The sequence below is a fragment of the Coturnix japonica genome, chromosome 2 (genome assembly GCF_001577835.2).
Source record: "Coturnix japonica isolate 7356 chromosome 2, Coturnix japonica 2.1, whole genome shotgun sequence".
NCBI lineage: Eukaryota > Metazoa > Chordata > Aves > Galliformes > Phasianidae > Coturnix > Coturnix japonica.
In genome coordinates, this window is record NC_029517.1 from 43380500 (window position 1) to 43394743 (window position 14244).

The 14244-nt window shown below is 46.0% G+C and overlaps 2 protein-coding genes across 2 annotated transcripts in view; both read right to left on the reverse strand.

Annotated features, from left to right (window-relative positions):
* The window catches only part of GABBR2 (gamma-aminobutyric acid type B receptor subunit 2), a 449900-nt gene extending 443341 nt beyond the window's left edge, over positions 1 to 6559 (reverse strand). The window contains exon 1 of the mRNA XM_015854241.2: positions 5988 to 6559. Coding sequence (XP_015709727.1) covers positions 5988 to 6302 — 315 coding nt within the window. The 5' untranslated portion in view covers positions 6303 to 6559. The remainder of the gene's footprint in view (positions 1 to 5987) is intronic.
* Positions 6560 to 11689: 5130 nt separating this feature from the next.
* Positions 11690 to 14244, reverse strand: part of GALNT12 (polypeptide N-acetylgalactosaminyltransferase 12) — a 41328-nt gene continuing 38773 nt past the window's right edge. The window contains exon 10 of the mRNA XM_015854243.2: positions 11690 to 12944. Within this exon, the coding sequence (XP_015709729.1) occupies positions 12807 to 12944 (138 nt within the window). The 3' untranslated portion in view covers positions 11690 to 12806. The remainder of the gene's footprint in view (positions 12945 to 14244) is intronic.

Genomic DNA, 14244 nt, shown 5'->3' on the forward strand with positions numbered 1-14244 from the left:
AAAAAGAAAAAAGAAAAAAAAAGAAGAAAAAAAAAAAAGTGATGTATCTGTGGCCTCTCAATTTGGAATCTTGCGGTTTGAAATAGAGCTCCAGCAAGGGGCTCCAATGTACCCGCACTCATCTCCACAGGACTAAGTCACACCAGGGCTGACTGACTGACCTCAGTGTGCTTGTCTGCTTGCCCCAGCTGCTCCAAATTTAGCTGAACCAAAATGGATTGTGGTGGATTTCCTTTCTTAACTTCTACCACCCAACCATCTGAGCCAGAACTCTTTATTCCAAGGTTCAAACCTTGCTAAGAAGAAGTATCTGCTGTCCAGTGGTGGCAATGGCCTCCATCTGAGTTTTGTGAAGGAACTGTTTGGTTCACACTTCCCGCAGCTTCCTCACATGCATTGCTATTCCATGATATGCCAAGAAAATTCCCATAAAGCAATGAAATTCCAAGTGGAGAACAAAGCTTGAGCCACAAATGCATCATTACTTCATTACGTCATTTGCGTGAGATGCTGATCTGTAGCTTTGAGATGTGGTGCTGTTCATCACCATCTCAAACAGCTGCACGTGTTCAATTAAAACAGTACAAATATTGCACAGAAAACTTTTTGTGTGAATGCCACCAATCTCTCTTCTAGCTCCTTCCTCTCCCTTTCCCTATCACAAAATATTTTCTTCACAGTTATCGCTAGAAATATTACACTCCATCTTTTCCACAAACCTGAGTAATTTACGGTTGTTGGTAACCGTTTCAGAGGACAGGGCCTTCCCCTATTTCTGCAAATGTAAATGGAAACTCCTTCCTGGATTTACTCAAAAAATTACTTATTCTGCGCTGACAGAATGTGTTTGGCATTTGAATTAAAAGAATCCATAACAGTATGTTTTGCAGCATGCATTGGATAAGTTCTACATGAAATTGCAAGACATATGCCAGAAAAATGATACATTGGCTTTAATCTCTCTGCAAAGATATTTAGAGGATATACATTCTGCGGGTCTGAGATCCACACCCAGAAGAGTGGGTGCTGTGAATACATGATTTCTCTCCTCTCCACACCTACATCTTAGCATCAGTGGAAAAACCAGCATGGAATTAACATAAATGCTTAACTTTTAGATGACTCCCAGCAAGTTTACAAAACTCAAATGCAAAAAGAGTTTATATGCCTTAAGTGGAGCCATACTGCATGAAAGTCAAAGGGAACATTGACAGCTTTAACAAATACATTCATTCTAGGCAGAAAGCTGCCAGCAGGGCAGCCTGTGATCATCACCTGTACAACGTGACAACACATGTATATTGTGAGTCTAAACTATCTGCATATATCAAAAAACATTAAGCACTCGGTGATACTAAAAGTAAGAAATTACCCAACAACTCAACACATGCCAGACACAAGCTTATGATAATACCAGAGTCTGTCAGTTCAGTCTGACTTTTAGCCCTAATCTCCTTTGTATTCAGCTGGCTGCTCCTCTTAGAACAGATGACTAGGACAACACCTCACCTGTCCTATTTTGAGTTCTGCCTTAAAAATGAAAATAAAGCTCCAGGAAATACAGCACTCAGAACACTCACTAATGACGTGGGGGAGCAAGGCTGTGTTTATGTTGTTATCTCAAAGAAGCACAGACCTTCTGCTGATACACCCTGTGTGCAGGCCCAAGTCCTGGGGGGAAGATGAAGCACCACTGCACAACTTGGATCTGGGGCCCCATTCATGCCATGCTTGCCATGGCTGCAGACAGAAGGATGGGCTGACCCCAGAGGAGCTGGAGATTGGAGGGCAGGCCTACCAACATGTGCTGGTGGAGTTCAAGTTTCACCTTGGGGTGCACCATCCATGTACAGAGAGTGTTAGACTCACTCCAGATCCTGATTCACCACACGTCCCCACACAAATCCAGCAGCTGTCAGAGTGACTCCAGCCTATGCCTCCTGAGACAACCAGCCTAACCAGCACACCGTGTGCATGTCTCTCAGGGGGATGCTTTCGCTCTACTCTGTCAGGGAAGAGCTGATCAGGTGGCAACCAGAAGCTGACAGTCCTCTGAGGACCAGACATTGAACTCTGTGCTTCACACTCCTCACGGATCCCTTATTTTGCACCACTGACAGAAAATGCCTCTCCTGCTCCTAGACTATGTTGCCTGTCCTTAATAAGTGTGTGACTCTTAGTCTGGCATACTGGAGCAAGACATGAGTCAACTTTGTTGACAGCAGCCCTTAGTGGGCTTTTCTGCAAAAGACACCTTTACTTGGAGGCTGAAGGTCTCTTTCAGCATAGAGTAGCTGGTAGGAGTGAGCCAGACCCATGCACAGCCTATACGACTTTTTTAAACCTTGAAGGAAAGTCTTGTTGTAAAACACAGAGATTTTCATAGTAGAAGGAAAATAAAGAGAAGGCCTTTTTATAACTTATCTGTATTGTAACTTCTTGTCAGAAAAATTAGGTAAGGCATTTTCTCCTTAATAATAGAACATAAGGCAAATATGTATTAAACATCAAGGAGTTTCCACTTTCCTTAAAAGGTTTTGTGTATGCGTCATAGCTCACCCTTCTATGCTCTTTAAAGGTATTAGAGTATGTTGTTACATAAAGATGTGATTACATCAGGATTACTACAATTTATTTGTAGTTATTAGAGGAAATTAAATAATCTCACTGCCATAGTATGAATTTTCTTCTGTTTTTGTGATAATATATCTCCCTTAGTCCTGAAAGGTTTTCTTTTTATCACATGGTCTAGACTCCCTTTGCCCTCCAAAAACAAGTGACAGAACCCTAACCTGCAGACATGACTTTCCTGGCTATAAATGTCAGTCTCAATGTGCAACACCTACAGCACTGATCCTACAAGAAATCGGAAAATGTATTCCATATTCGAGGGAAGACGTCCAGATGCAGAAGGGCAGATATCCAACTTCCATTAAGGCCCTTGTCTTCTCCCACTGTGCCTCTTCCTCTAGTTTCAGCGAGGTCAGTTTTTGCATGATGCAAATTAAATACTATTGAAATGCATAACATTCTCTATTAGAATGCTTAGCTCCTTATTTTAGGATTACTCCGCTTTTTTTTTCTCCTCCAACAGATGAGTGCCAGGATGCTTATGTAGATACCACCCTTCCTGATTTAAATGAAGTCGAGAACTGCATGCAGCACGTAGAGACCCGAGCTCACTATTCTACAAGAAATTCCTTTGCATTTTCAGCAAACTATTGTTACAATCACAGGAACTGGAAAGAGAAGAAATATTGTATCACGGTATTGATCCAAAGCCATAAACTACCAAGCTCTCTTAACTTCCAGGACCTGGTCCAAGGGCCGCTGGAATCAGTGAATTACTGCCATTAATTTCAATAGGCTTGGATAAGACTCCTTACAAATAATCACTCTTGTTTCTAAAATAACCTAATTACGACACTTTGTCGAAGAGTCTCATCTCGGCTTTGCTCCTGCTCTGCCTGAGATGAGCAGGACTACCTGAATTCGCTACAACTTATACCAGAGTTCTGCAGACATCTGTACCCGAGCTGTGTTTCATTCGCCAAACCCAGACAAGAATGTCCAAGTAAATAAAGCCGTGCCCACAGGCCAGTAAAGCAGGGTTCACTGAACTGCATCAAGGTCGTGCTCCAGACACATTCAACCATCAACAGTACTCAAGTCAGAAGCCTCCATGTTGGCATATACTTGCTGTAACCTGTGGTCTTATTTTGCACTGAAGATATCATTCACAGAATCATAGCTGCTTGAGATAACGGATTAAGGACTGTAGTGAACTCTGAGCTTCCTTCAGCTTAACTGTGTTGATAAGCGCAAGGAATGCCACTCCAGTGCTCCAGGGTTAGAGACAGAGAGCAGCCTAAGTTGGGAAGCCCACTGCAGTTCTGATGGTGGTCAGAAATACGGGCATCCCTGTGCTCCACTGTACAGAAACATCAAGCAAACAATATGCAGTTCAACTTTACCAGGAAGCTGCCTCGGTAATGAAAAGAGATCCGATTTGTTTGTCTTCATAATACTTTCATGATTATTTTTTGTGAGCTTTTTATTGAAGTGTTACGTAAAGCTGCAACACAAACATCGGTTCATAGCAGAGGGTGATTATGGAACTCCATGAGGGAGTTTCTGAATCACTGCCATGCATTGCCTAAATCACTGCCATGCATTTCCTAAATCACTGACGTGCATTTCACCAGGCTCTATATCTACACAACAAACACCTCTCCCTCTGTTCAAAAACCCCTGGTGCTCAGGGTCCCACATTCTCTCTCCAAGAGGAGCCAATGTCAAAGCACCCGCGAGGTCCTGAAGGGAAGCAGGTCTGTGGTTACGTAAGGACAAGGATCCAGGCCCTCTGGGTGCATCCATCTATCAGCAGTCTGGGAACAGGCTGAGCACCGAGCGGGCAGCAGGAGGGAGCAGCCCTTCTGCTTACCGTAAGACATAAGGTAATGGCTGAGCACAACGAAAAAGTTTGTGCTGCCATTACGTATTTATAGGCTGTTCCAACCATTAGGCTGTTCCATTACGGTGCAGTCAATCTAACACTCCTCACAAACACTCGTTTATTTACTTGTCACTATTAAGCGTGCAATAATGACCCGACCGCTCTCCAAATACATACATTTGCCTGATTTAGCATTCCATAACCATCCATTTATTAATTGCTTAAAAGCCTCCGGATGCACACAGCACACGGGCAGCAGGATCCTGATGCTTCAAACCCCCCCTGAAGTACCGAACAGTAAAAATGCAATTTTTAAGGAACCGGTGCACATTCCACAGCCAATCAGACAATTCTTCTGGTTGCTCTGTTCATCTTAACGCTGACTACCCTGCTCAGAACCCAAAATCTCTATGAACAACTGCAAAATATTTTGATTGCAATCAGGTGCAGCCCCTCATTGATTGGGATGTGTGCATAGAAGGAAGGTTCCTGCTTCTCCACTTCCTGTGTACTCATTATTTCGCAACGATCCCATCCGAGGGGTGGATTTAAACAGAATAATGTAATGAACACAGGACTGGGAGAACCGTGATCTTGTTTCTCCCCAATACCACGTTTTATGAAACAGGTAATGCCATTCCGAAAATCCCCCATAATTCTTTTCATTCTGATTGCAGAGGTTCGTTTTTTAAGGAGACGAACGGCAGCTCGGGGCCGCTCCTGGCGCAGCATTCCGGCCTTGTGCACCCAACAGCACCCAAACGACACACTCAGCGCTACCACCCCAAGCCGTCCGAAACAACGCCACGACAAATGCGTGTCGGTGAAGGGCAGCTGCCCCACAGAGAGAGATTTCTGGGGCGACCCTATGGACGGAGAGCCAGCACAGCCCGGTATCGCCGCTCTGCAACCGGAGAGGGGCTCCCGCAGCACAACGGGGGCTCTCAGCATCCATCCCCGCGCCGCACCGGGGGCTGTCGTGGAAAGGAACGCGGCTCGATTCACGCGGGGCGGCTGCCACCTTGAGGGCAGGCTCCGCATCGAGCCGGCATCTCCCTCCGTTCGGCGAAGTTGCGACCCAAACGGAGCGCGTTGGAGAGCCGGGTACCAAGTTCCCCACGCCTCCGCCTCCCGCCCGCATTCCTTCCGCACCCCGAACCGCACCGGGCCGCACCGGGACAGGGCGGCCCTCAAGCATCCCGCGGGCAGAGGCACCGCAGATTTAACTCTTTCCGCAGGTCTCCACCGCCTCGCTGCGAGCCGCCCTCCGGAGCCCGCGTCCTGCACGAGGAAGGGGAGGCATCCGGATGGAGACGGAGCGGCCGGCGCGCATCTGTTGCTAGAAGCTGAGAGCGGCCGGTTCTGGTCGGGGCCCCGCGGGCAGAACATCTCCGGAACGGCTCCGCGTCCTCAGCCGCTTCTCCCCGCGCATCTACCGGCGGCGCCGCAGCCCCCGCGTCCGCGCTGCCCTTGCGCCCCGGTCCCGCAGCGCCCCGGGACTGGGCGGCGGCGCGTCCCCGGCGGCCCCTACCTCCGTGTCGTAGAGGCGCAGGTCCAGGAAATAGGGGTTGAGCAGGGACTCGTTGCGGATCTGATCCATGGCCAGCTGCACGGCGGGCAGCACCCCCCGACCGATCCTGCTCTTCTGGTCCTCCTCGGACTGGCTGAGCGGCATCAAACCCATGATGGAGATCGGCGTGGTGGCGTTGGGGGGCATCCCGGCCGCCCCCCGGGTGCTGCCCCGCGACCAGCCCCAGCCCGGCGGCACCCAGCCTAGGCACAGGAGCAGCAGCAGCATGGCAGGGCTGGAGGTGGCGGCGGCCGGGCTCCGCACAGAGGGATGCATGCTGCTGGATGGGGGGAGGAGGAGGAGGAGGAGGAGGAGAGCTGGGGAGGGGGGGCGGACGGAGCGGCGGGAGGGAGCCGAGCCCCGCTCAGCCCGGGCACATCCCCCGGCGGCGGGAGGGAAAGCAACGCCTCCCGCTTCCAAGGGAGCCTCGGGGTCTCCTCTCTCTCCCCCCTCCGCCCCCCCTCCCTTTTCTCTCCTCTCCCCTGGCAATAATCCTTCTGGCAATGGCGCCTACTCCTTCCCAGGTCTGCCAGCTGCAGCCACCAGAAGCGATAAATAAATAAATAACCCCCCCACCCCCCCCCTCCCCTCCGCTTTCCCTGCACCCTCCTCCTCTTCCTCCTCTTCTCCTCCCCTCCTCTCCCGGCGGCGGAGCAGGGAGCGGGACCTGCCTCTGCCTCCCCGCTGCGCTCCGCTCGGGGAGGAACGGCACCTCTCGGGCGGGGACGGGGGGGCGGGAGGGAGAGAAGGGGGGAGCGAGAAGAAGCCCTCACTGAACACCTCCTTCTTCCTCCAAAAGGAAAACACACATATATATATAGGATGCTCCGGTAGAATGAAAAAAAAAAAGAAAGAAGGAGGGGGGTTGGTGTGTGGGGGGGGAACGGTGCGGGCCGGGGGTGCAGAGCCCTAATGCCGCATTCTCATAGCCGGGGCAACCCCGCGAGAAGGGAGGTGCCGCCCTTCGGCTCCGATGCGGGAAGGGCCGGGGGACGGTGCAAGGCACGCGGCGAGCGCGTACCCCCCCGCCCCCGCTCCAGCTCAGCACGCAGACACGCGCCCACGCCGGCTCGGCACCTCCGCCACCGCACACGCACACGCACAAATGCACACACACACACACACACACACGGAGCCTGGGCCATGGCAACTCCGCAGCGCGCTCACAGGAGCGCGGCGTTCTGCAAAACCAGGTTATTTCTGGGTTATCCTTTGCTCTCCCCGCAGGATTCCCGCAGCCCGGCAGCGCATAGTGGCAGCGCCGTGCCCTGATCCCAGTACGGCCCCCCTGCACAGCGAGGAGCCCCGTAGAGCCGGGAGAGACCCGGTGTGCGTCCCGCTGGCAGCCCTGCCAAACCCGACCCGGGGCATCTCCCATTCTATAGATACAAAACCGGGATGAGGGGCGGATGAAGAAACTGGGATTGTTTAGTAGGAGAACAGCAGGCTCAGGGGACACCTCACTGCTCTCTACAACGGCCTGAAAGGAGGCCTCTTCTCGCAGGTAACAGCAATAGGATGAGAGGGAACAGCCTCAGATTGTACCAGGGGTCAATTCAGGTTGAATATTAGGGAAAAAATTTCTTCTCTCTTCTACACCCCAGGGAAGTGGTGGAGTTACTGTCCCTGGAGGTATACAGGAACCCTGTGGATGTAGCACTGAAGGACGTGGTCAGCGGGCATGGGTTGGTGGTTGGACTGGATGATCTTAGTGGTCTTTTTCAACCTTTATGATTCTATGAAGGCCAACCTAATATATCCCATATACAATGGTGGCGTCTATGCCATAAATCGGGAAGAATCTTTATAGTTTAATAAATTCTAAGATCATAATAAGGTGACCTTGGGCCAAAAGCCCTTAACCTGTCACCCCGTAACTCTTCTTTCTTTGCAGCCCTTCCTGTGGAATGACATCCAACAGAGCTGACCTAAAGACATCAGTTTAGAAGGGGTCATCACCTTTCTCAATAAATTAATTCAGTCATTAGTGAGTTTGCTAAGATGTGAATCAGATTCAGTACAAATTTGTCTCATTGCAGGTTGCCAGCCTTTGGTGAGGATGCCCAGAGAAATTGTGGTGCCCCATCCCCGGAGTTGCTGAAGGCCAGGTTGGATGGGGCCCTGGGCAGCTGAGCTGGTGGGGGACAGCCCTGTTCACAGCAGGGGGTTGGAACCTCTTTGAGATTCTTTCCAACCCAAGTAGTTCCGTAATTCTGTGATTCTTGTCATGCCTACATCAAATTAAGGACTCCTGGCATTACTGATATTCCCTCACACACATACACTAATGTGTGCACACTGCAATAGCAAACCCCTGGAGGCAAAGCAGCCAGGCTGTCCCAAGAGGCTGCCTCCCTGTGGAACGATCCACATTATGTCTTCAACACTTTCTCCCTGAGTACGCGAGCCACTTTTTTCTCCCGTGTGCCTGATCTTGCCTTGCAATAAATCACAATGCGTGCTCTCCATTCATGCAAGTGGCCTGCCCTGTAGTTTGTCACCTGCAAACTTACGGCACGTTATTTTCTTCCAGAAAACTGATGATCGTTACACTAAGAACAGATCTTCCTAGGATCCCAACAGGAGCAGAGGGCACACTGATTTTACATAACATTATTTTTAATCACCATTTCAATCCTAAAATGAATGTCACTGTTCTTAACTAGATCTGCAATAGGTACCAAGACTGTCTGTCAAATGCTGTTTCATGTAGAATCACTCCTTCAGAGTTGGTGGATGCCCTGTCCCTGGAGACACTCAAGGTCAGGTAGGATGGGGTTCTGAGCACCCTCATCTGCTGTAGGTGACCCTGAACACTGCAGGGGAGCTGGACTAGAGGGCCTCAAGGGGTACCTTCCGACTCAAATAATTCTGTGAGAAGTGAGTTCCAGTTCTTATGCTCAAACTGTAAAGGTCTGGAGCATTGCTGGCTGCCATTTAAGCTAACCAAACCTGTGCTTCAGATTTAGTCTGTTGAATAATATTGCAATTTGGATTTTAATACCTTTGTTGCAGTCTTCTCTGTCACGAAAGCAGAGATGCTTTTGCTTCGTGGTATGAAGTTGGAGTAATAAAGGCTTGGGAAACACTGAGACACTGAAGCATTCAAGTTCCATGTTAAGAAAAGCTATGAAAATAACCTTTATTTTTCAGGCTGGGGACTTAATGTGGGGAAATAAATAAAGCCATATATTGAACAATGAGGATTAAGCTAAATAAGCCTCTCTAAATCCTTCCTCTGTACTCAGCAAGGCATGGAAAAGATAGTTGCAAAATCTTTTGTAAAAAGAAAAAAAAAAAATAAAAAAGGAAACCTAATGCAAGAAATAGTTTATGATCAAGTAACTATAGACAACGCTGTAATGTAGGTGCACTGAGGCTGTTTAATAAAGAACATCTTTTCCAATCCTTTTGAAGACTTCATCTGAGATCCTATCAAAGCTTTTTGTATGGTCCGCATATAAGGTTTCAATAAGATACATACATAATTATCTTCTGCAAATCCTCTTCTTTCCTGCCAGCAGCGCTCAGGAATTTCTCCTTTGCGCCTAACAGACACGGGTAGAACCTCCCTTTGAAATGAGAGGCCTAACAGAGAATTGCACCAGACCTATTAATAAAAGTTATGTCAGAGACAGCCTCCTGCCAAGCTATCTCCTTTTTAGTTTTCCTTTCCCTAGAAATCCTCAGAACGTCTCGCTACCATAAAATCAGTGCAGTTGAATGACAGTTGGATGACATCCTCTAACATTGCACTCATCCTTTACCTGCTACGCAAAAATCCTTTCTGTTCTTATTTGGTGGTCAACAGCAGGCACTCTCTGTCTGTCTGTTCATTCCTCGTTGGCTTACACATCACTTCACAATTGTGGTAAACCCTGCTCCCTTTGCTTGAAAATCAAATGCCACTTTCTCCTTGGCACATTATCCAGTCATGTCAGCATTCAGTCACGTGAGCCCTTCAGCTGTATTTCAGTAAACAGTTCTGTGCAATATCTTCCTGTTAAATAATACTTTCCAGTACCTTCCAGGTATTATCAAGTCTTCTCACAGTGTGTGAAGAGTTAACACACTTTATTCTTCACGTATTTCTTCAGTGTTCACAAATTTCAGGTCCAAATATCTGTGCTGCTGTTTTTCCCTTAACCACTTTCACTTCTGCAGCAAGTTAAATACCTTCAGAGGATGTACAAATTCAAGACTGCTTTTCCCTTCCCACAAAGCAATGAGCTCTGCAGCTGGTCCTTTTTCACCCTGGGAGCCAGCCTGATGCCACACAAAGCATGCCATGCTTCCCATCAAACCACAGCTCCATCCCTGGGTCTTCTGTCTTCCTTCCTCTTCCTTTTGAAGATAGGAAAAATTGCATAAGCAAACCAAATCGTTTTCCTCTGTAAATGGACGTGATGCTCTAATTCAGACCCAGCTACAGCTGCTGGAGCCAGCCACCAGCAAGCTGGTAGAGCAGGGGTGCTCCATCATACCCTTCTTGTTCCTCCCAAGGTCTTTTCCACCTACATCTGCTAACTTGAAGACCAAACCATGACTGTTCTAGCACTGTGAGCTTATGCAGTGTTCTCAAACACTGCCAAAAAGCCTACTGTTTTAACTGCAAACACACAGCTGTGTGATCCTAGCCCCATAGTCTCTCAAGACATCTTTAGTGCTGTCTTCTTGTCAAGGTATCAGAACAAAGCTCAACGTCAAATTAATCTGCTGAGACAGACAAAGGAAATCACAAGAACATCAGATTTACAGTTACCAGCCAGGCAGTATCACAGTGTTTCCATACATAGGATGCAGGAGCACAGTCCCATCAGTTCAGGGTTTCCAATAGGTCTACTAGGTCTTATCAGTTCCTATAAACATGGCAAAAATTGAACATGCTTTTAAGTCTTTGTTTCGGCAGAGCAAGCAAGAAATACTGCTTCCAATCCACGTTGACTTATGCGTATACAACAACAACTGTTGTTCCAGAGTGACTGAGCAAGCTGCAATAATTCTCCATCATAAAACGTTCAGCCAAGACTGCACATACAGAGGTTCTAGTCCACACTGATGATCCACAATGTGTAAATGAAAGGAGAATTGTAGAAGAATAAAAGGAAGAAGACAGCAACTTATTTACCCAAAGGGATAAATCTTTACTATGGAAATACAGTAAAGAAGTGGTGAATTGGGAACTAGAGTGCAATCTGGATTGCAATCTTTTTTCTTTTTTTTTTTATTTTTTGGACAGAGAACAATTTCCAATTACTAAATTTCACTTGTGTACGACCACCTGCTGATAAAATCTGGAAGTCTCAAAAGTAAGAAAACCTCTTTGACCCTAATGGTCAATGAGCATTTTGTCTACAAGTGTAATTGCTGGGCTTTCATTAGCTTATTAAATGTAATGCAATCAACAGTCATGAAAGGCAAAACAGAAATGAACAGAAAAGCCTTGCTGTGTTGGTATGCTTCAAACAGCTCTCTCATGCAGACACACAGCTTTGATTTGTGACTCCACAAACTGAACACAGTTGCTGCTAGCAGGTGAACAAAAGCATTAATGAGAAATGGGAACTTGAGAGAGCATAAAATAGACCTGTCTTCTCCCAGCTGCTACAGGGATCAGAGCACAAGAAATCAGAGGAACGGTTAAAAGAAAACCACTGACCATATGAAACAAACAAACAAACAAACTCCCACAGTTGCCACTGTAAGGAGTTACAAAATATTTTATTAGTTCTAACATTGATTTCATCAATCCAACCCACAGAGACAGAGCTTTAAAGTTCTCCACAAAAATATTCAGTCTATGGGGTTTTTGATAGATCTTGGTAGAACGTCCGTGTATATCCACTACAGGAAGAAATGTTCCCCCTACACCCTAATCATATAAATAGATACAACAAAATGACATGAACTTATGAGGATTCAAAGGAAGTTCTGTACATTTTATGCAGAAAACAAGAACAAATAATGGAAGAAACCAAGATTTTTGAGGGAAGAATGGTCAAAATCTTCTCACTTCTAGACATAAAACATTTCCAGCTGCGATTGTTGCCTCATTTCTTCATGAAAGGTGAGGAAAAAAACACTCTTCTTGCAAAATCAGACCAAAGCATGCTTAGAAACTCAACAAGTGCCTCGAGCAACTCAAATTGTCACAACATTTAATGTATAGTATTGTCAAGCATGTGCAATCTGTATGCATCTAGATTGTTATCTGTGCAAAAATATGCAGACCTTTCTGCTACAATGTGCAAATCCACACTGTCTTCAGTGAGGGGCCTGTTGTAGCCAGTTAGGGGCAGAACTAGCCTAGATTTGCCCTGTTGGTATCTAAAAGAGGGGGAGAAATATTAACTAGCATCTGTTAAAAGGCACAACTGCAAAATGTTTTAGTAGAAAAATAAACATTTTAAGTTATTGGCAGATAACATTAGTGCAATTATTTTGACTGCCTTACTTTCTTTCACACAGTACATTAAAGTATACATTGTCACTTGTGAAAAGAACCTAAGACACTTCAGAAACAGTTATGTAGCTGCCAAATAAAGGGAACTGAAGAGGAGCAGGTTCTGTGACATGACATAACCACAGTACTTACTTAATGTATTTCTCCATAATTAGTGCAGTTTAATGCTTCAGAAACACAAAATTTAATCCTTTTAAACTAATTACTGTCCTTCTCATATAAAAATATATCACTTAAAGAATTCTCAAAAGGCTGACTACCTGCTGACTAGAAAGAGAATGTTTTCATTTTCAGCTATATACTAGACGACATCTGGATCAACTTCTTTCTTTGAAGAACCATTTTTGGTAGTCTGAATTGGTACACGGTCGTAGTACTGGTGCTGGATTACCATTGTAGGAGTTTGACTCTGCTTGTAAGCACTTCTGAGTTTGCATATGAAACAAAGTACCATCCTAAAAAAAAAGAGAAATAATTTTTGCTTTACAGGTCTTAAAAATGAAAAACAAATCACTATAACACAATGTTCACAGTAAGATACCATGCATATCTTTCCCATGGGGCTATGCAGCAAAACCAAAATGCTTAACTTAAGAAACTTTATCAAAAGACCTAACTTTTAAACTTATTTAATGTGTTCTGACACTTAACTTTGTAAAAGGTATCCTTTCTCAGCTCACTCTCATTCCTTTTTGTTACTGCACCACAATATGAGCGGAGAAAACCAAAGCAAAATATATGCGTTACTTAAATTCAAGAACTTAGACTGCACGAAGCAAGTAAATTTAGTTATGTTTAGTTAGTTAGTTGCCTATTCCAGATATAGTTTCATTCCCCCTCACCCCCACAAAAAAAAAAAAAAAAAAAAAAAAAAAGATCATTTCTTTACAAATTATATTTGTAGTGTAGTGTATATTTGCTTATGGCACAGCTGCCTAAGAGCCATAAGGCCTGACTGGCCTGTGCACTCATGTTCCCAAAAAACACTATGTGAGGACTCAGGCCTTCCTGTTACAGGAGTCTCCAAAACTGTTTTACCCCCATTTCACATAGCTCACTCAAATCTGGAAGCACTGTCAGCCAAGATACCAAGTTGCAATAAGGTGGTGTAACCAACTGTGGAGAAGAGTTGTGTTTCTTGTGAGACTTTCTTGGGCCCAGGTGACACCTGCACAACTGTTTTCAAAACCCCACTCTGTTTCTGAGTGTAAGCTTGAGTCCTCTGAAAGTCTGCTCTTCAGTTCTCAGGAATGTTGCACTTATGGCACCTTGCTCCATAGCCTCCAAGGGCCAGTGATGCGCACTTGCTCATGGGTTTGCTTGCAGGCTTAGCTGCTGAATGACTTTCTGGTTTCTACTTGTGATAATTCATGTTTCTGAGTGGACTAATCAATACCCGCCTCACTTGCTTTTGATGCTATGCCAGGAAGAACTTAATTCTGGCCAGGCAGCTGGGAAGGCTGTTCAAATCTCTGATGATGCTACTCATTTAAGGATTGCTCTTCTAGTGTCTGATACTTCTCCACACAAAGCAGGAGATACACAGTACTGATACTTGGCATATACTCGCCCTGAAACACGGGAACAAGTGATTTTGATTTAATGCAGCACAAGAAGAGAAATCAGTGCAGAGCAGTAGACTCAAGTCACACCGAGGAACAATGAGAAGGAAAGAGGACCTAGTATCTGGAACTTAAGGAATTACTTTGAATGTGAATGGTTAGCAATGCTGTGGAACAAGATGTATTCCAAAAC